The sequence below is a fragment of the Octopus bimaculoides genome, chromosome 25, assembly GCF_046866305.1.
Source record: "Octopus bimaculoides isolate indiv1 chromosome 25, ASM4686630v1, whole genome shotgun sequence".
Classification (NCBI taxonomy): Eukaryota; Metazoa; Mollusca; class Cephalopoda; order Octopoda; family Octopodidae; genus Octopus; species Octopus bimaculoides.
The window spans coordinates 8,464,540-8,486,038 of record NC_142952.1 but is presented as its reverse complement, the minus strand read 5'-3'; the positions used below and the strand labels follow the sequence as shown (position 1 = coordinate 8,486,038).

Here is a 21,499-nt window from a genome sequence, read left to right as displayed (position 1 = left end):
GGAAATTTTGACAGTGTCACGTAACAAGTTGCTGGGGCAGCCTGCTGGAGCCTAGCAGCAGGTATAAAATAGGGGAATTTGACAAGACAGTCAGTCGGACGCTGACACTCGTTGATGCTGCATGGAAGAGGCCAAGGAATAGAAGAAAGAAGACATGCACCCAACACCAGAGCTGAAGACACCTCCGAAAGGGGAGGGGGGCGCCACGTCAAAACGGTAGAGGAGTAGGGGCCGAAACCGGACGTGGTTCCTCCTTATGATGTCTTGAGCTAACTGGATCCTATAAAGGAGCTGTTGTGGTAGCAGACCACGAAACATGTTAAAATTCCTCATTCCTGTGTGTGCGTATGTGTCAAAAGAAGGAATAATTAATTAATGGTTTAAAATAGTGGTTATGCAACATTTGTTGGTGAACATCTATTATCGAAAAATAACACCTACCGTATGTTTAACAATAACATTAGAAAGTAGGGGCAATGGAAAATGGTAATCATTTCATGAAATCGAAACTAATCTTGCCCACTGGTTTATTATCTGCATTTCAGCCTTTGAATAATATGCTTTATTCATATTGTAAAGATTAAAGAGATTTTTCTTTGGAAAATGTTTACAAAACGTATGTATTATATCTGGTTTAAATATTTTATTTTTAAGTAAAATTAAATTTTTGCTAGAAACATTTCAGCAACGCATTAGTAACTGACATCTCCAAGGGGACATTACAATTCAGGTTATATTTGGGATCGAAAGTTCGGCTGGAGACGTAAAGTCAGCTTCACTTGCTCATTGTCACAAGTTAGGATTTTATTGCTGTAGGAAGCTGAATTTTGATGGTAAAGTTCTAAAGTGAAACATCAAAGAATTTCATTCTAACCGTCAGATATTTACCTTGATATATAACGCACTGATTTACTGTTTACATCTGAAAACGGTAAGTTGATAAACGTCTGTTTTAATGCTGTAATAATGTATGTAAATAATAGAATCTTGTTTCACTTGGCTGATAAGGTGATTATATTGAAGTGAATAGCGCAGTTCTAATCGAAGAACCATTTAACCCGTCGAGTTATTGATTCTGCATCGAAGCACACTTTGTAGCTTGTCATAACATTTACTCATTTTTAGTCTTCGGTATTTTCAGAAAAAAATTTGTGACTTCGTGCGATTAAGCGAATGAAAAACATTTTAAGTGAAATTTTGGTAATTTTTCAGTTAACACTCGCACGATCTTCAATATCTTACACTGTTTTCCTATCATTTCAGAATATCGGTTGAGATTGACATTAAAGATATATTGTCAATATTTCTCACCATTTACAAAGAAAGAGAAGATTTTATACCGAAGAGCTACAACTTTTTTTTCTTCTATGAATCTTTCTTTTGAGTTCCTGAGAGTTAGTTCTTCTAAGTGTAACACTTCTTTATTGTCTGGGAGGTGTATGAGAGGATTTTGTATTTTAATTGAATTTGGACTGTTTTACGAAGCAGTAGTTTGCTACCACTTTCTAATAACAACAAGGATAACAGTTGATGGAAGTAATGCAGTAGATAGCTTTTCATCAGTGCAAGTAATGAAAAAATAGAAGGAAAAATATCAATATAACTATTGTGTGGAAGAAGAAAAGAAAAGAATGGATTTTTCTGAAAAATTGTCAAAGAAGGAGGGAAAATCATCATATCGCTGTGATATCTGTCAAAAGACATTCTCTCTAGAGAGTAGCCTTTCCAACCATAAATGTATTCACAGAAAAGAGAAACGACACAACTGTGATATCTGTGGTAAATCATTCTCTCGAATGGATCACTTACATACTCACAAACGCTTACATACAGGAGAAAGGCCATATACCTGTAATATCTGTGGTAATTCATTCTCAGTAACAAGTCACCTAAACAGTCACAAACGTACTCATACAGGTGAAAAACCATATCACTGTGATATCTGTGGTAAATCTTTCACTCGAAGTGATAGCCTGACTTGTCACATTCGTATTCATACAGGAGAGAAACCATATCAGTGTAATATTTGTGGTGAGTCATTCTCTGAAAGGGGTAATTTAGCTAAACATAAGTATATTCATACAGGAGAGAAGTCATATCGCTGTGATATCTGTGGAAAATCATTCTTTCAAAAAGTACACTTAAATTCTCACATACGTATTCATACAGGAGAGAAACCATATCACTGTGATATCTGTGGTAAATCATTCTCTGACGGAAATGCTTTAAGTACTCACAAACACATTCATACTGGAGAGAGACCATATCCTTGTAAAATCTGTGGTAAATCATTCAGTAACAGAAGTACATTAACTGTTCACAAACGTGTTCACACAGGTAAAAAACCATATCACTGTGATGTTTGTGTTAAATCTTTCTCTAGTGGTCATGTTTTAAATACACACAAATGTATTCAAAATGGCAAAAAGTCATATCATTGTAACGTTTGTGGAAAGTTATTCTCAGTAAAAGTTCAATTAAGTAAACACAAACACACTCATACAGGACAGTAGTTGTGCCACTCACATTTGTTACAAATCGTTCTCTCAGACCAGTTATTGAAGAATTCTCAGATTTATTTGTTCAGGAGAGATACTCTATCACGTGTGATATTTGTGGTTAATCTCTCACAAATTACTGTTATAAGAAAGCATCATTGCATTCAGACAGGAGAAAAACCATATTGTTATAATATCTGTGATACATTATTCTCTGTAAGAAGTGCTTTAAGTACTCACAAATGCATTGTTACACACACAAAAAAAAACTACACGTGATTTCTGTGGTAAACCATTTTCTGAAAATAATGATTTAAGTAAATTCAGGCATATTCATTGTAAAGAAAAACTATCACAGTTATATCTGTGGAAAGAAATTCTATGCAATAAATGACTTGTCTAAGTATAAAGATACACTTTGTGAAGTGGTTGGTAAATGAACAGAGATATCAGCACTCTAATGTTGTCAGTGACATGACAACTTCTTCAGTTCTGGTTCCACAATAAAATACGTCCAGTACAATGTGAAATTGATGATATGTCAGGCTGGCAGTCATTAAAACCATCATCATCTTCATCATTATTATTTAGCTTTTGCTTTCCATGCTCTCATGGGTTGAATTGTTCGAGTGAAACTGGTAAGCTGCACCAAGTTCCAATCTGATTTGGCATGGTTTCTACTGCTGCATAGATTAAAGCGATTTTTTTTTTGAAAATATTTTCAAAACGTATGTATTATATCTGGTTTCAATATTTTAGTTTTAAGAAAAGTTAAACCTCTACTAGAAACAGACAGCACCGCATTTTGTGCTAACATTGCAGTTGTAATATTTGAGTACGAAAGTACGGCTATGGGCTTATAAATCAGCTTCAGTTGTTCGTGGTGATAAATTGGGAATTTATTCTTGGAGACCCAACGAGCAACTGGAATGTTGTAGATGGATCTCATTCTAACTGTCAGATATTTACTTTAGTGAAAACATACAACACTGTTTACACCTGAAAACGGTAAGTTGATAAACATTTATTTTAATGCTGTAATAATGTATTTAAATAATAGAATTTGTGTTTCACTTGGTTGATATGGTAATTATACTGAAGTGAACGACGGAGTTCTGATCAAAGAACGCTTATTTTAACCCGTCGGCCTGTTACAGATTCTAGATCGAAGCGTATTTTGTAACTTGTATCATTTTTAGTTTTTGGTAGTTTCAGAAAAATTTTGCGATTTTGTGTTCTACAAACTCTATCTCGTGCGATGAAGCAAAAAAAAGAGAAATAAATAAATAAATTGTAATTTAAATTCCCTCCCCCCAACAAATTCTAAATTTGAACTTTCAAAAAGAAATTTGGTAATTGTTCAGTTTACGAGCGTTGAAGCCAAATGTCAGATGTTGGTGTATTTAGTTATTATGTCCCTTCACTTTTTTCTTCCGTGCATTAACTGAACGATTACCAAAAAGTTTTTTAATCAAGGTTTTAAAATGCAGACATTATAAAGTTTGCATGATTTTTTTGTTTTCGCGCATTTCAAAATACAAATTGAAGATGTTGAGGTTTGAGATTTTGCGGTTCGATGCATTTTCAGTTGATCTGCACGAAGCCAGTCTGTCTGTGTGTGTATACAGGAAAACAATTATCAACACGAAAGTATGCTGTAAACAAAATTATCTTTTACGTACATTTTTAAAATCTCTGGATAAACCCCAGTAATTTGCTGTATAAAATCTCTTTTAATTAGTCCTGAAGCACGTTTAAACCATACCTTGGTTCTGAGCTAAAGCCACATAACTCTTAAAAATTTTTGTAACTACATATTCTTAATACATTCAGTATATCGTATTGGCAGGAAAATTCGAAGATCGAGAAATGCCTACCTCCTCTTTATTTTCAAGGAAATATTGATTCCGGCTAGAAAATTTAAAGGAATGACCCGTAGCGAGATGGAGTTATTTAGAGATGCCGCAATTGTAGAAAACTGTACATCCCAAAAACACATTTTTTGAAAGAGGCTAACTATCAGTCTTCAAAAATTTATTGTAATACTAGCAGAAATACCCGGCTTTGCCCGGGTTAAAGAGAATAATGAAATCTAAAAACGCCGTCTAGACTATGCAACCCTCAACTGTTAGTAGCTACGATACCATATTTCTACATTAATAACTCTCCAATCCATGCCAGCATGGAACATAGACATTAAGTGGAATGCCAGTCTCTCATCTAGGAGGGCCTTGAAATCAATGTTACCAACTGGGGACTATGTGTGTCGTAGTGATAATAAAAAGACCAAAAGGAGGTCTGCAACGAAATAATTTTACTCAACGCTTTGCAAGTGAATCAGTGGAGGCAAAGATGTATCTCATTTACTTGACAATTTATGCACCACATTGCAGAAATCACAATGAAAGTATATCTGAAAGGGTAGTCTTACACTGTTGTACCGTTGAATTACAAATAATGCTCATCTGTTATGTTCGGGTTAAAATTTCATCAACATCAAAAATATATGAATTTTCATGGGAGTTATGGCCGTTATACATAGAATATAATTTCCAAATTTCATAAAGATCCGTTCAGTACTTTTGACGTAGTTTTGGATAAGAAAACAAATGACTAATGTGTGTGATGGGTGTATATATATGTATAGATATCTGTATGCATGTATATATATATGTATATATGTGTACATATTACATGTACATCTATATATATATATATACATCTACACATGTGTATACATATACATGTATGCATATAGATCCATATCTATATATATATATATATATATATATATATACATCTACACATGTGTATACATATACATGTATGCATATAGATCTATATCTATATATATATATCTATGCATATACGTGTACATATACATGTATATGTATACATATACATCTCTTTCTCTCTCTCTGAAAGTATCTGTCATTACAGTATCGAAATGTGATCGTTTCAGTTAGTGGAATAACGTGTACATATACATCTATATGTATACATATACATCTCTCTCTCTCTCTGAAAGTATCTGTCATTACAGTATCGAAATGTGATTGTTTCAGTTAGAATAGTTTAATTTTTAAAGTGAAAGTATTTGACATGAGTGTTTTTGTTTCACTTTTGACACGTAATACTTAAATAGTGGAGGAGATATTATGTTGCCGTGGGCTCGAACTCTGCAAGAAGTTAAAAAAATTTTTGACTAAAACACAACTGGAACCCTAAGTAAGGCATGTGTAAAATTTGAATGAAATTGGTTGCATAGTTCTCGAGTTTTAGGGATTCACACAGACAGACAGACAGACAGACACACATTCTCATTTTTATATATATAGATATGTAGTACACAATCTGAAGGTGTATGTGTAGTCTGTAAATGTGTGAACTTTGTACCGCTGTCATTGCATAATGTAATGTTTAGTTTTTTGTAGTAAAAGATATCTATAGTTTATCATAATAGAATTAATGTAAAATTTCACTGTTGAATCTCCATTTTTTTAAATATCATTGTTATCTTAAACTATTTCTCATTCATTTCAGAACATCAGATGACATTGTCATTTATTGTCACTTAAAGAGAAAAGGAAGATGATATACAGAAGTGCTACAAATCTGTGAGTGTCTCATTGAGACAGTTACTGAGAGTTAATTCTTCCAAGTGAATCATTTCTCCTGATTGTCTGGAAGGTTTATGAGAAGATTTTGTATTCTAATTAAATTTGGACTGATTTACAAAGACATTTACTACCTCTTTCTGATAACAGTTGATGGAGTTATTGCAGTAGAGGGGAAAATATCATAACTGTTGTGTGAAAATAAAAAAAAGAATGGATTTTTCTGAAAAATTGCCAAAGAAGAAGGAAAAGTCACCATACTTGTGTGATATCTGTCAAAAGACATTTTCTCTGAAGGGTAAACTTACTCATCATAAAATGATTCACAGAAAGAGACCACATTATTGTGATACCTGTGGTAAATCATTCTCTCAAATGCATACCTTAACTACTCACAAACGCATTCATACTGAAGAAAAATCATATGAATGTGATATCTGTGCTAAATCATTCTCTGAAAGAAATAGCTTAGCCAAACACATTGATATTCATACAGGTGAAAAGCCATATCACTGTGATATCTGTAGCAAATCATTCTTGCGTAAACATTCCTTAGTTATTCACAAACAGGTCCATACTGGAGAAAAGCCACACGTATGTGATATCTGTGGTAAATCTTTCTCTCGAGTACATCACTTGATTACTCACAAAAACTTCCACATAGGGGAAAGACCATATAGATGTAATATCTGTGGTCAATCATTCACTTTAAAAAGTCACTTAGAAGGTCACAAACGTACTCATACAGGTGAAAAACCATATCGCTGTGATATCTGTGGTAAGTCATTCACTCGAAGTGATAGCCTAACTTGCCACATTCGTATTCATACAGGTGAGAAACCTTTTCAGTGTAATATTTGTGGTGAATCATTCTCTGAGAGGGGTAATTTAGCTAAACACAAATACCTTCATACGGGAGAGAAGTCTTATCACTGTGATATCTGTGGAAAATCATTCTTTCAAAAAGTACACTTAAATTCTCACCTACGTATTCATACAGGAGAGAAACCATATCACTGTGATATCTGTGGTAAATCATTCAGTAATGGAAGTTCTTTAACTGTTCACCATAAACGTGTTCATACAGGTAAATAAATGTATCACTGTGATGCTTGTGCTAAATCATTCTCTTATGGTCATGTTTTAAATACACACAAATGTATTCAAAATGATAAAAGCCGTATCATCGTAACATCTATGGGAAATCATTCTCTGTAAAAGTTCATATTGAGTAGACAGAAATACAATTATATATACAGGACAGTAGCTGTACCACTGTCACGTGTTATAAATCATCCTCTCAAACCAGTCATTTAAGTATTTATAGATGTATTTGTACAGGTGAGATACTCTGTCAGCATGATATTTGTGGTAAATCTTTCTTACAAATTACTGATATAAGAAAGCACTATTGCATTTGAGCAGGAGAAAAACCATATCACTGTAATATGTGTGATAAATCATTCTCTGTAAGAAGTGCTTTAACTACTCACAAATGCATTGTTACAGGGAAAAAACCACATGGTCATTAGCACTCAAATGTTGTCAGAGATATGACACTGTCTTCAGTTCTGGTTCCACAATAAAATATGTCCAGTACAATGTGGGCAGTCATTAAAACCATCCACCAAAAATGGAAAACAGAAGTGAAATGTTTTTCCTGACTCATTGAGGACTTTGAATGAAGCTTTCCTTTTTGTTATGGTAGCAATAATTTATTAAATATATTGCATTGGTTATTCATTGATTAGCCGTTAATAAAATGACTTGTGTTTTAACAGGATTGAATTGTTGTTCACTTTCGTTTTCCATTTTATTGAATTTAATGATGCTTAACATTACTTATTTTAGTCATCCTTAACTTTGCAATCTAATTCGTTCTCTGTTTTTCACATTCACTAAAACTGTGCTTACTCTAACTTAGAGTTAACACTTTCAACCTCAGGTCAGTTCAAATTGCAAAAAGAGTAAAATAAAATGTATTCCAATTAGTTCCAAACTGAAATTTAGAAAAGTTTTTATAAAAATTAACATAACTTATGATGCATATGATCCCAGTATAATATGATGCCAAGAAGAATTTCAGAATAATGCAATTTAGGATGACTAAGTATTGTAGTTGTTGACAGAAGTCTTAAACTGAGAAATGTGCAGCCAAACCTCTTGGTATTTAAGCCATGTACCTCAAGAAATTAAAGAATATGATTCCCTCTAAGATTAATCAAATCCCACCAGCTTCTCATAAGTCTGTTAACAATATCAGGGATCAAAGTTTTGTCATATGATGACATTGAAAATTAAAAAAATAGACTTAATTCTTACTAAATGATGAAATCAGTCACCAAGGTTGCATTCAGTGAATTACTTGTCAATCTCTCAATAGATTTGCACAGGATGTAGGTGGGTCTCAATGAAAGTTCAATATATTCTGCTGGAGTCAATCAGTTGCAAAGGAATTAGTTTTCAAAGGGCTATTTGAATATAGAATATCTAATTCAAGTGACATAGATTCAGACCTGGATATGTGATTAAGAAGTTTGCTTTCCAGCCATACATTTTTATTCCATCCTACAATGTAGCACCCTGGGTACATTTTTTTTCTGTGACATCCCTGGGGCAAACTAATGCCTTGTGCTTGAATTTGGTTGACAGAAAACTAGAAAACCTATTTGTGTGTGTGTGTTGATATTCAATATTTTGTCACTGCTTGAGTGAAACAACGAGGATTGAGAGTCGTGCTTTGGTGATAGTTGCATAGGCTGCCGAAACAGCGTCCTTCAACTGATGGGTATTCTGGTATTGCTCTTGTGAAACTCTCTTCTTGGTAATACTCCACAGTGTTGTCGCAAGACGTGAGGTCTGGACTTCTGGGATGCCAATCGAGAGGTGCTGAAAGTTGTGATCCTCACCCATCCATCTATCCTGAAAAACTTCATTCAGGTATTTCCTGGCATTGATGGCATAGTGGGGTGGGGAACCATCTTGTTGAAATCCACATTCAACCATTGGAGCTGTGAAACAAACCACTCCCTTAACATGGCATGGTAAGAGTGCTGGTTAACAGAGCCCTCGAATAAATAGGGTCCTATCAAGTGCTTACTCGATATAGCAACCCAAATCATCACACACGGGGGGTTGTACTCCACTTCTTCATAATAGTGTGGCAGCCTTTGCAACAATCACTAAAGCACAGCTTCGTAAAATATCACACAGGACATAGAGTCACATTATTTTGTGCCACGAAAAATAACGATGATCACACAGTCCTTCCCAATGTGTGTCTGTCAATGAAAGTGAATATACTAAAACCTGTACATGTGTTTGATATTATTATATTGTTCCTCTAGTGTTATTACTTTTCGGTAGGGGCTGACAAGACTTTCGGACCACCCTGCACTTTAACCCATTACCTACCAGTGATCTTATATGAGATCACTTAAAAATTACAAATTTCATAATTATCTGTCAATATTTACACATATCTAACCTTTTTGCTATATCTACTAGGTATATTTCTCTGATATTCAAATGAGGTTTGCTAATTTTTCACCCAATATCTTGCTTATTTCTATTTAAAATGTTTTGAAACATTATTTTGATCATTCCGGCGTGTTTCTAAGGCTGTTTTATGCTAGAAATCAAAGTTTCATAAAAAAAATTCCAGTTAATAGAATTATGGGAGGTAAAAACAGAGGTTATCCAACTTTTATGGAAAAACAAGGTGCAGGCAAAACGTTCTTTTTCTTTTTCATGGAACATTTTTTTAATTGAAAATTTAGATAATTTCATATTTACATACGTAACACATACATAATACAAAACCACATTGAAATAGAAGTCCAAAACCGAGGAAAGAGAGAGAAAAAACATAAATTCAACATCAATATACATCTTGTTAATATTCTAAATATTAAAGCGATTTTTTTTTTTTTTTGAAAATGTTTTTAAAACGTATGTATTATATCTGGTTTCAATATTTTACTTTTAAGAAAAATTAAACCTCTACTAGAAACTTTCAGCACCGCATTTTGTGCTGACATCTGCAAGTGAAAGCTAGCATTGCGGTTGTAATATTTGGGTTCGAAAGTACGGCTAGAGACTAAAGAACTCAGTTTCAATTGTTCTTGGAGATCTCACGAGTGACTGGAATAACATTGATGGATCTCTTTCTAACCGTCAGATATTTACTTTGGTAAAAACATACAACATTGTTTGCATCTGAAAACGGTAAGTTGATAAACATCTTTTTTTAATACCGTAATAATGTATTTAAATAATAGAATCGTGTTTTTCTCTTGGCTGATTATGGTAATTGTACTCAAGTGAACGACGGAGTTCTGAGCAAAGAATGCCATTTAGACCCGTCGGCCTCTTACGGATTCTGGATCGAAGCACACTTTGTAACTTGCCTTAAGATGTTTAGTTTTCGGTAGTTTCAGAAGAATTTTTGCCACTTTGTGTTTTACAAACTCTATCTCCTGCGATGAAGCAAAAAAAAAAGAAAATGATAAATACATAAATTGTAATTTGAACTTTCGGAAAAAGAAAAATTTTAATGAAGGTTTTAAAACGCGGACATTATGAATCTTGCATGATTTTTTTTTTTTTCATATTAGAATAAAAATTGAGAATGTTGAGCTGTAATTTTGCGCTTCTATGAAAGTTTTATTTGATCTGTACTAACTTTAAAAAGTGATTATTTACAATGATTAATCGTAAAAAAAAGGTGGGTATTCTTTCGTTATGTGTTAAAACAGCGTTCGGTAACTTCCGTTAAAAAAAATCGTGGGTGGGGAATGTAGATTTTCTTTGATCTCACGATAAAGTGAAACAGAAATTTGACAAACGTATATATGTCGATGGGGGTGGGGGTGCGAGACAAATTGTGTTATGTGCGTATGTGAGAGAGAGAAAAAGAAAGAGAGAGATGTGTTGTTGTTCGTGTGTGAGAGAGAGGGAGAGAGTAACAGCGTACATTATTTTATTTATTTTACCTCGGATCTTTTCTGAGTGTGTTAGTAATCGGCTGAGAGTGAGAAAGGTCTGTGTTGTCGGAAAGAGTGTAAATTTTATTTACTTTTTCTTGCATCTTTTTTTTTAATGAGTGTGTACACACACAGCAACACACATCTCTCTCTCTCAGAGTCAAACACACTCACTACAGAGATGTGAGAAAAAGTAGATAAAATTTACGCTCTCTCGCTCTCTTTCTCACACACACTCAGTCAATCACTCACACACTCAAACAAAAAGATGCGAGGAAAAATAAATAAAAAAATGTTACTTCCTATCTCGCACTCCTCGTCGACATATACACACATCGCTGTCAGGTTTCTTTCTGTTTCACTTTATCATAAGATCAGAGGAAATGTACATTTCCACCTACAAAAAAAAAAAAAAAATTTACGAAAATTACCGAACGCTGTATGTAAAACAGCTGTTTTTGTTTGACGTATTTTTAACGCATAACGAAAGAATACCAAAAAAGGGCTTTTCTTTTTGGGAGTAACCTCGAAACGAACGTTTTTATGAATTTTTAATTTTTGGCAAAATATTTCCTTAATAATCAAACTCATTTATTGTAATATATGTAGGTGTAGATGTAGTCTGCAAATGTGTGAACTTTATACCACTGTCATTGCATAATGTAATGTAAATAACAATTTATGGATATAAGTTTAGTTTTTGCAGTAAAAGATTATATTTATAGTTTATCAATATATCAAAATTAATGTAAAATTTCACTATTGAATCTCCATTTTTTTAAATATCATTGTTATCTTAAACTATTTCTCAATCATTTCAGAACATCGGATCACATTGTCATTTATTGTCACTTACAGCGAAAAGGAAGGTGATATACAGAAGAGCTACAACTCTGTGGGTGTCTCATTGAGTTAATGACAGTTGCTGAGAGTTAATTCTTCCAAGTGAAACATTTCTCCTGATTGTCTGGAAGGTTTATGAGAAGATCTTGTATTCTAATTAAATTTGGACTGATTTACAAAGACGTTTACTACCTCTTTCTGATAACAACAAAAATTGATAGAGAAACTGCAGTAGAACAGTTTTCATCAGTGCAGTAAAAAAGAAAACATCAATATAACTGTTGTGTGACCCCCCCCCCCCAAAAAAAAAAAGAATGGATTTTTCTGAAAAATTGCCAAAGAAGGAGGGAAAGTCACCATACTCGTGTGATATCTGTCAAAAGACATTTTCTCTGAAGGGTAATCTTACTCACCATAAAATGATTCACAGAAAGAGACCACATTATTGTGATACCTGTGGTAAATCATTCTCTCAAATGCATTTATTAACCACTCACAAACGCATTCATACTGAAGAAAAACCATATGAATGTGATATCTGTGCTAAATCATTCTCTGTAAAAAATAGCTTAATCAAACACATAGATATTCATACGGGTGAAAAGCCATATCACTGTAATATCTGTGGTAAATCATTCTTGCGTAAGCATTCCTTAGTTGTTCATGAACATGTCCATACTGGAGAAAAGCCACATGCGTGTGATATCTGTGGTAAATCTTTCTCTCGAATACATCACTTGATTACTCACAAAAATTTCCACATAGGTGAAAGACCATATAGATGTAATATCTGTGGTCAATCATTCATTTTAAAAAGTCACTTAAATGGTCACAAACGTACTCATACAGGTGAAAAACCATATCGCTGTGATATCTGTGGTAAATCATTCTCTCAGACGAATGGCCTAACAAGTCACATTCGTATTCATACAGGTGAGAAACCTTTTCAGTGTAATATTTGTGGTGAATCATTCTCTGAAAGAGGTAATTTAGCTAAACACAAATACCTTCATACGGGAGAGAAGTCTTATCACTGTGATATCTGTGGAAAATCATTCTTTCAAAAAGTACACTTAAATTCTCACCTACGTATTCATACTGGGGAGAGACCATATCCCTGTAAAATTTGTGATAAATCATTCAGTAACAGAAGTACATTAACTGTTCACAAACGTGTTCATACAGGAGAGAGACCATATCCTTGTACAATCTGTGGTAAATCATTCAGTAATGGAAGTACATTAACTGTTCACAAACGTGTTCACACAGGTAAATAACTATATCACTGTGATGCTTGTGCTAAATCATTCTCTTATGGTCATGTTTTAAATACACACAAAATGTATTCAAAATGCTGAAAGCCATATCGTTGTAACATCTATGGGAAATCATTCTCTGTAAAAGTTCATATTGAGTAGACAGAAATACAATTATATATACAGGACAGTAGCTGTACCACTGTCACGTGTTATAAATCATCCTCTCAAACCAGTCATTTAAGTATTTATAGATGTATTTGTACAGGTGAGATACTCTGTCAGCATGATATTTGTGGTAAATCTTACAAATTACTGATATAAGAAAGCACTATTGCATTTGGGCAGGAGAAAAACCAGATCACTGTAATATCTGTGATAAATCATTCTCTGTAAGAAGTGCTTTAACTACTCACAAATGCATTGTTACAAGAAAAAATTCACACATGTCATGTCTGTAGCAAATCATTTTCTGAAAATAGTGATTTAATTAAACACAGACATATTCATTGTAAAGAAAAGCTATATAAAACACCCTCGTCTATGAGATGCATCCCAGACTTACTTTGTACATTAAGATACATTTTGTGAAGTGGTTGGTAAATGAACAGAGACATCAGCATTCTAATGTTGTCAGTGACATGACAGCATCTTCAGTTCTGGTTCCACAATAAAATATGTCCAGTACAATGTGAAATTGATGACGATGATATGTCAGGAAGGCAGTCATTAAAATCATTCACCAAAAATGGAAAAGAGAGATGAAATGTTTTTCCTGACTCATCCAGGACTTAGAATGGAACTTTCCATTTTGTTGTGGTAACAATAATTATAAATTCATTACATATATTGTATTGGTTATTGATTGATTAACTATTATTAAAATAATTTGTGTTTTAACAGGTTCAAATTGTTGTTAATTTTTATTTACCATTTTATTGAATCCAATTATGTTTAACATTACTTATTTTAGTTATCCCTAAATTAGCAGTCTGATTCATTCTCTATTTTGGACCTTCACTAAAACCATGCTTACTTCAAGCCAACTTTAATGCACATTCAGCCTCAGGTTAGCACCAGTTGAGAAAAGAATAAGATGAAAAATATTCCAGCTATTTTCTAAACTGAAATTGAGAAATGCTTTTATTAAAATTTATGTAATTTATGATGCATTTTATTCCAATATGATCATCATCATTTAACATCCGCTTTCCATGCTAGCATGAATTGGACGATTTGACTGGGGGACGGCGAACCAGATGTTTACACCAGACTCCAAGCTGATCTGGCAGAGTTTCTACAGCTGGGTGCCCATCCTAATAATACGATTCATAAAAAATTCTACATTTAGGAATAATGCAATTTATGACAATTAAAAATCATAGTTGTTGACAGAAGCCTTAACCTGAGAAGTGTACAGCCTCATCTCCTGGCATTTAAGCCATCTACCTCAAGAAATTAAAGAATTTCTATTCACATTTTTAATATGATTCCCTCTAAGATTAATCAAGTTTCACCAAGAGCTCATAGTGTGTTTATAGCCTTGTTAAATATCTCAATATTAGAACAATACCAGGGATTAAAATGTTGTCACATGCTGGCATTGAAAATTAAAAAATAGTCTTAACTCTCACTAAATGATGAAATCAATCACCAAAACTGCATCAAATGGCTTACTAGTCAATCTCTCAAGAAATATGCACAGGTTGTAAATGGGTCTCAATGAAAGTTCATAATATGCTGCTTGAGACAATCAATTCAGAAGTAATCACATTTTTGAAAGGGGTTTTTGAGTATAGAATATCTAATTGAACTAACATAGATGCAAGCCTGGGTATGTGGTTAAGATGTTTGCTCTACAACTATATATTTTGGGTTTCATCCTAGAATGCAGCACTGCAGGTAAGTTTTTTTTTCTGCAATATCCCTGGCCAAACCAACGCATTATGTTTGAATTTATTCAACAGGAACTGTAGAAAGTTTTGTTTTGTGTGTGAGAGGCTGTTGATATTCACTGTCTATCTCTGTTTAAGTGAAACTGTGTGGCTGTTGGTATCTCAACTGGTTGCAGCCATGCTGGGGCTTGAAGAATTTTAGTCAGACAGATTGACCCCTGTACGTTTTTTTTTTTTTTTGTTTAAGCCAGCGATTTATTTTATCGGTCTCTTACTGAACAGCTAAGTTACAGGGACATAAACTCATCAAGTAATAGGGTGGGGCACAAAGACACATATATAGATATATGTGTGTGTGTGTACCATATATACTCAACTATAAAAGCCCTCGTCTATAAAATTGTTTATCTCATTTTAACAGAAGTAAAGAAATATATAAAGAAATGTCTAAAGATCAGCTTCGGAATTAGCGATTCAGGTTTTTTCAGTAATTCCAAGTATCAGCACTTCAGACATGGCTTGCACCTAGAAAATATCCAAAGATTTTGGGGGGTGTTTATAAGTCGCACCCCCAAATTTAGGTGAAAATTTCAAGGCAAAATAGTACAACTTATAGTCGAGTATATATGGTATATGAAAGGGTATTAAATGTGGAGAGTTGAAGGATTTTCTCCTTATGTGAACACAACAGAGGGCCCAGGTTGACAGCGGTATGATAAATAAGGCAATTAAAGGTATAAGCACAAGGAAAGCCCCTGGTCCATCAGGAGTCACTGCTGAAAGGCTTAAACGTATCTGGTAGAGCAGGATATGATCTTGTCACCTGTATAGTTAACCAGGTTATTCAGGAAGGCATCATCAGAGCAGCTGCAAGACATAAGACAGAAGTAATTACAGAGGCATCAAATTGCTGAACCAGGTGATGAAAGTTGTGAGTTATAGCAGTTTGGCTTTGTGCCAAGGAGACACACTACTGCAAGAGAAGTATTTAATAATAAGCCATTGTACTTGGCATTTGTTGATCTGGAGAAAGCCTTCAACAGAGTACCTTGCTCTGTAATGTGGCGTTATCTTAGGAAACTAGGGATAGATGAATGGAATTTAAGACTGGCTGTCCAATTGAACTATAGTATACTGATGATGTTAGTCTGGTAGCAGAATCTGTAACAACTGGAAAAGAAATTCCTGATGTGGAAACAAAACCTATAATAAAAGGGCCTTAAGGTTAACAAAGACCAAAGTGCTAGAGAGCAAAAAAATGGACAAAATTCAAACCCCTTCAGGTGAATGGCCCTGCTCACTATGTAAGAAAGGTATAGTAAGAAATTCCTTTTGCTGTACTTAGTGAAAAAAAAAAAATTCTGAAACAAGTTAAAAATGAAGAAAGTAGGGGGTAATTTCAAAATGCCGATTTTGCCAATTGTTTTGCAGATTCGTATTCTTCGTAGCCGAAAACGTGGGTTTGTGTAGAAAAAAAAAAATTTTAAAGGGGTGTTTTTGTGCGGGTACAAAAGGAAGTCTTGCCAAAAAAAACATATGAACCCCCACCCTTTTTTCCGAACAAAAATAAAGGGTTTGCGGCACATTCTGCATCCATAATGCATGCCGTTTGAAAGGTATATATATATATATAAATATATATATATATACACAATTTTATTAAAAGATATCCATTTACGAGGGGAAAAAAATTGGATCTTGTGAATTTTCCGAAGTCTTTGCGGGTGTAATATTTGAGATCGAAAGTGCGGTTGGAGTCGAAATCAGCTTCACTCGTTCATAGTGATATGCTATGGTGTTATTGTAGAAGAAATAATAAACAGCTTGACTGTCGATATAGAATGAGGTCGATAAAACGTTGGTAAACCTCATTCTAACAATTAAATATTTATTTTGGTGAAAACGTATAACATATTAGTTAAGTGTTTATATTTGAAAACGGTAAGTTGATAAACGTTCGTTTCAATGATATAATAATAGAATTGCGTTTCATTTCGCGGATAAGGTATTTATATTTGAGTGCAAACATAAGAATGGGAAAAGATATTTCTTTCAGACACAGTAATCACATAAATGTGAAAACAGCAACATGAGTAAAAGACATTTCTTTTAAGAATACTAATTATTTTGCACTGGAAATAAATAACAACTTCGTGAAAGAAGAATTTCCATGTCTTGACTTTCATAGAGAGGATAGTACTTCCAAATTGAAATGATCTCTATTGCTGGAAATATCCTTTAAATAATTAATTTACAAAACATGAATAGAAATTACTGTATTTTAACGTGTATAAGGAACCCCCTAATTTTGGGAGTTTAAAATTTGGAAAAAAAATGGTTTTGTAAGGGATTATAATACTATCTATGTGTAAGGAACTCCCATATTTTCTGAACCTAATTTTTGACAAATAAAGGGGGCGGAGGTAAAGAAACGTACACCACCCATTTTCGGCGTAACAAAAACCCTAAACACCGTATTCTTTGTACGTATTCTTTACTTTCACCAAAAAAGGTTTCCATATACACGTTAAAATACGGTAATTGAATGGTGTATTAACATATCTGTAGCGAGACACGAAGAGATCTCTTTTGTTGCTGTGGCTTAGTTTAGTTGTGCTTCGGCAGACTCCAGTCATTCAAAGCTGGAGGCGTAATAATACAAGTAGTAATTTCCGCTTAGTAACATTGCGTTCGTTTTTTTTTTTGAATGGTCGGCAATCATGGATTTGACGGCTTTCAGGAATCGTTGATTTGTTTAACATGTCATATTTTGTGTCACCACCAATTACTCGCAACTCATTTGATGAACATCAACTTCCACTCTACTTCATATAAACCTCAGTGCATATAGTAAGTCATGCGATTTTTCCTATTTTGCATACGCATATATTTGGTGCCCTTTCATATGCAAGATTATTCGGTTAAACTCTAATTCTTTGATCCGAGCTAAAAAAAAAAAAAAGGGCAAAGGTTTAAAACAACATGTAGTAGACGAATATGAAAAAAAAATGCGCACAGGCGAACGGGAGGGGGCGGTGACGACTCGGAAAATTCACATCGGGAATGTTCCGAAGTCCTCTCACCACTTCTCCGTTCTTCGACGAAATTTCTTTTTCTTCATATTCGTTTACTACACATTATTTTACACCTATTACACTATATATATTTCATTTTTGTGACCGGGTGTCGAAGTAGGGTTACTGGATCGTGTGATTTATCCGAGTTCGTACCCCACCCATCTCCGTCACAAATTTTTTTAAAAATAATAGTGTACTAGGTGTAAAATAATGTGTGGTTAACGAATATGAAGGGGAAAAAATGGTTAAAGTTTACAACTTGACGTTGAAACGAAAATCAGAAAAAAATAGTGCAACAGGTGTAAAAAAAAATGTGTAGGAAACTAATATACATACATATATACATACAGACATACATACACTGGTTGAAGTGAAATAAAGCAGTGACATCACAAACAGAATACTAAATGAGTCGAATATCCTTCATATGGACACTAGGAACAATGTACTCCTGTGGATTTAGTAAAGAGTTCGGCTCAAAATACTCAATGTAACTGAATATCAGAGAAGGCCTAAAGATACAATGACTGAAATCACTTGTTCATATATGTATAATCACTATTGTTTATTGAAATATTGGTAATGTTTCACAACCTGAAGGTATATCTGTATTCAGTAAATGTGTTAACACATTCAAAAGTAAAGTTCAGTTGTTGAGGTAAATGTAGAATTGTAGTAAAATTTCTCTGTTATATCTCTACTTTTTAATCATCTTCAATATCTTACACTATTTCTCTGTCATTTCAGAATATCAGATGACATTGGCATTAAAGCTATAGCATCAATATATATTGACATTTACTGACAAAAGGAAGATTTTATACAGAAGAACTACAACTCCATTGCAATAAATTTACTGAGAGTTAGTTCTTCGGAGTGAGACATTGCTAATCGTTGCCTACAAGGTGCATGAAATGATTTTATATTCCATCTAAATTTGAACAGATTTTTTAATGAATTTGCTACTGTTTTCTGATACCAACTGAGATAACAATTGATGGAACTATTGCAGTAGAAGGATTTTCATCAGTGCAGTAATAAATAGCGAAAACAATATCAATATAATTGGTTGTGTAAAAAGAAATATTAAAGAAGAATGGATTTTCCTGAACAACTACCAAAGGAGGTGAGAAAAGCATCATACCCCTGTGATATCTGTCAAAAGTCATTTTCTCTAAAAAGTAGTCTTATTAATCATAAAATTGTTCACAGAGGAGAGAAACCGTTTCAATGTGATACCTGTGATAAATCATTCTCTCGATTACAAACCTTAATTAATCATAAACACATACATACAGGAGAAAGGCCATATGGATGTGATATCTGTAGCAAATCATTCACTCTAAAAAGTCACTTAGAAGATCATAAACATACTCATACTGGTGAAAAACCATATCAGTGTGACATCTGTGGTAAATCATTCACTGCAAAACGCACATTAACAGCACATAGTCGTATACATACAGGAGAGAAAGCGCATAACTGTGATATCTGTGATAAGTCATTCACTCAAAAAAGTGACTTAGAAGATCATAAACGTACTCATACTGGTGAAGAACCATATCAGTGTGATATCTGTGATAAATCATTCTCTCGAATACAAGCCTTAGTTACTCACAAACACATCCATAAAAGAGAAAAATCATCTAAAACCTATGGTAAATCATTGACTGTAAGAAGTCTTTTGGAAGATCATAAACATATTCCTACAGGTGAAAAACCATATCAGTGTGATATCTGTGGTGAATCATTCTCTGCCAAACGCACATTAACTGGACATAGGCGTAAACATACAGGAGAGAAAGCGCATAAGTGTGATATTTGTGGTAAATCATTCTCCCGTACAGATCATTTAATTACTCACAAACGCATCCATACAGGAGAAAGGCCATATGGATGTGATATCTGTGGTAAATCATTCTCTCTAAGAAGTCACTTAGACAGTCACAAGCGTACTCATACAGGTGAAAAACCATATCATTGTGGTATCTGTGATAAATCATTCTCTTGGACTGATGGCCTAACTCGACACATACGTAGTCACACGGGTGAGAAACCATATCAGTGTAATATTTGTGGTGAATCCTTCTCAGACAGAGGTAATTTAGCTAAACACAAGTTAATTCATACAGGAGAGAAGTCATATCGCTGTGATATCTGTGGTAAATCATTCTTTCAAAAAGTACATTTATATTCTCACATACGTATGCACACTGGAGAGAAGCCATTTCACTGTGATATCTGTGGTAAATCATTCTCTTATGGAACAGGATTAACTGTTCACAAACGTATTCACACAGGAGAAAAGCCATACAACTGTGATACCTGTGGTAAATCATTTTCTCGAAGATCTGGCCTAATTAGCCATGTATATATTCATATAGGTGAGAAGCCATATCACTGTGATATCTGTGGAAAATCATTCTCTCTTAGTACTGTCTTAATTAGACACAAGCGTATTCATACAGAAGAGAAGTCATATCACTGTGAAACTTGTGGTAAATCGTTTTTGCGAAAAGCACATTTATATTCTCACATACGTATTCATACTGGAGAGAAACCATATCACTGTGATATCTGTGGTAAGTCATTCTCTTATGGAAGAGGATTAACAGTTCACAAACGTATTCACACAGGAGAGCCATAGAAGTATGGTAAATTGTTGTCTCAAGGATCTGGCCTGATTAACCACGTACCTATTCATACAGGTGAAAAGCCATATCATTGTGATAGATCATTCTCTCAAACAGGAGAGATGCCCTATCAGTGTGGTATTTGCAGTAAATATTTCTGTGAAAATAGTGATGTAACTAAGCACAATTGCATTCATACAACAGAATATACCATTGTAATGTACGTGTTTATTCTAAAGAAAAAGCATATCACAGTGATATTTGGAGAGAAATTCTTTGTAACAAATGACTCATCTATGTATAAAGATACATTTTGTGAAGTGGGTGATAAATGAACAAACAGCAGCAGTTTTGGTTCTACAATAAAATACATCCAATACAATGAAATTGATGATATGTCAGGCAGTCATGAAAACTATCCACCAAAAGTGGAAAATAGAAGTGAAATGTTTTTCCTGACTCATGAAAGACTTGGAATGAGCTTTCCTTTTTGTTATGGTAGCAATAATTAATTCATTAAATATACTGCATTGGTTATTGATTGATTAGCTGTTATTAAAATGACTTGTGTTTTAACAGGGTCAAATTGTTGTTTACTTTGCATTTTATTGAATTTGATTATGTTTAACATTAACTTATTTTAGTTATCCTTAAATTTGCAATCTGATTAATTCTCTGTTATGAACATTCACTAA

At 33.8% G+C, this 21,499-nt stretch overlaps 3 protein-coding genes and 1 long non-coding RNA gene across 6 annotated transcripts; 3 read left to right on the top strand and 1 right to left on the bottom strand.

Annotated features, from left to right (window-relative positions):
- The first annotated feature begins 718 nt into the window (after window positions 1-718).
- On the top strand, window positions 719-7,898 carry LOC106874604 (uncharacterized). Of its 2 annotated transcripts, XM_089341964.1 has the most exons (3): window positions 719-931; window positions 1,264-3,506; window positions 6,042-7,898. In XM_089341964.1, the coding sequence occupies exon 3, from the start codon at window positions 6,329-6,331 to the stop codon at window positions 7,208-7,210; it is 882 nt and encodes a 293-aa protein (XP_089198090.1). In that variant the 5' UTR covers window positions 719-931; window positions 1,264-3,506; window positions 6,042-6,328; the 3' UTR covers window positions 7,211-7,898. The 2 variants fall into 2 exon arrangements, with proteins under 2 accessions (XP_089198090.1, XP_014777879.1); XM_014922393.3 differs by lacking the exon at window positions 1,264-3,506.
- A 141-nt stretch (window positions 7,899-8,039) lies between these two features.
- Window positions 8,040-14,103, top strand: LOC106874602 (uncharacterized). Its single transcript, XM_014922390.3, has 2 exons — window positions 8,040-10,342; window positions 11,922-14,103. The coding sequence occupies exon 2, from the start codon at window positions 12,258-12,260 to the stop codon at window positions 13,218-13,220; it is 963 nt and encodes a 320-aa protein (XP_014777876.1). The 5' UTR covers window positions 8,040-10,342; window positions 11,922-12,257; the 3' UTR covers window positions 13,221-14,103.
- On the bottom strand, window positions 10,186-11,922 carry LOC149131073 (uncharacterized). Its single transcript, XR_016238369.1, has 2 exons — window positions 10,800-11,922; window positions 10,186-10,593 (listed from the first exon to the last, which is right to left on the bottom strand). It is a non-coding gene; the product is annotated as an uncharacterized LOC149131073 (long non-coding RNA).
- Window positions 14,104-16,704: 2,601 nt separating the features above from the next.
- LOC106874601 (uncharacterized) lies at window positions 16,705-21,390 on the top strand. Of its 2 annotated transcripts, none has more exons than XM_052976213.2 (2): window positions 16,705-17,035; window positions 18,919-21,390. In XM_052976213.2, the coding sequence occupies exon 2, from the start codon at window positions 19,268-19,270 to the stop codon at window positions 20,816-20,818; it is 1,551 nt and encodes a 516-aa protein (XP_052832173.1). In that variant the 5' UTR covers window positions 16,705-17,035; window positions 18,919-19,267; the 3' UTR covers window positions 20,819-21,390. The 2 variants fall into 2 exon arrangements, with proteins under 2 accessions (XP_052832173.1, XP_052832172.1); XM_052976212.2 differs by having other exon boundaries at window positions 16,705-17,944.
- Window positions 21,391-21,499: the final 109 nt, after the last annotated feature.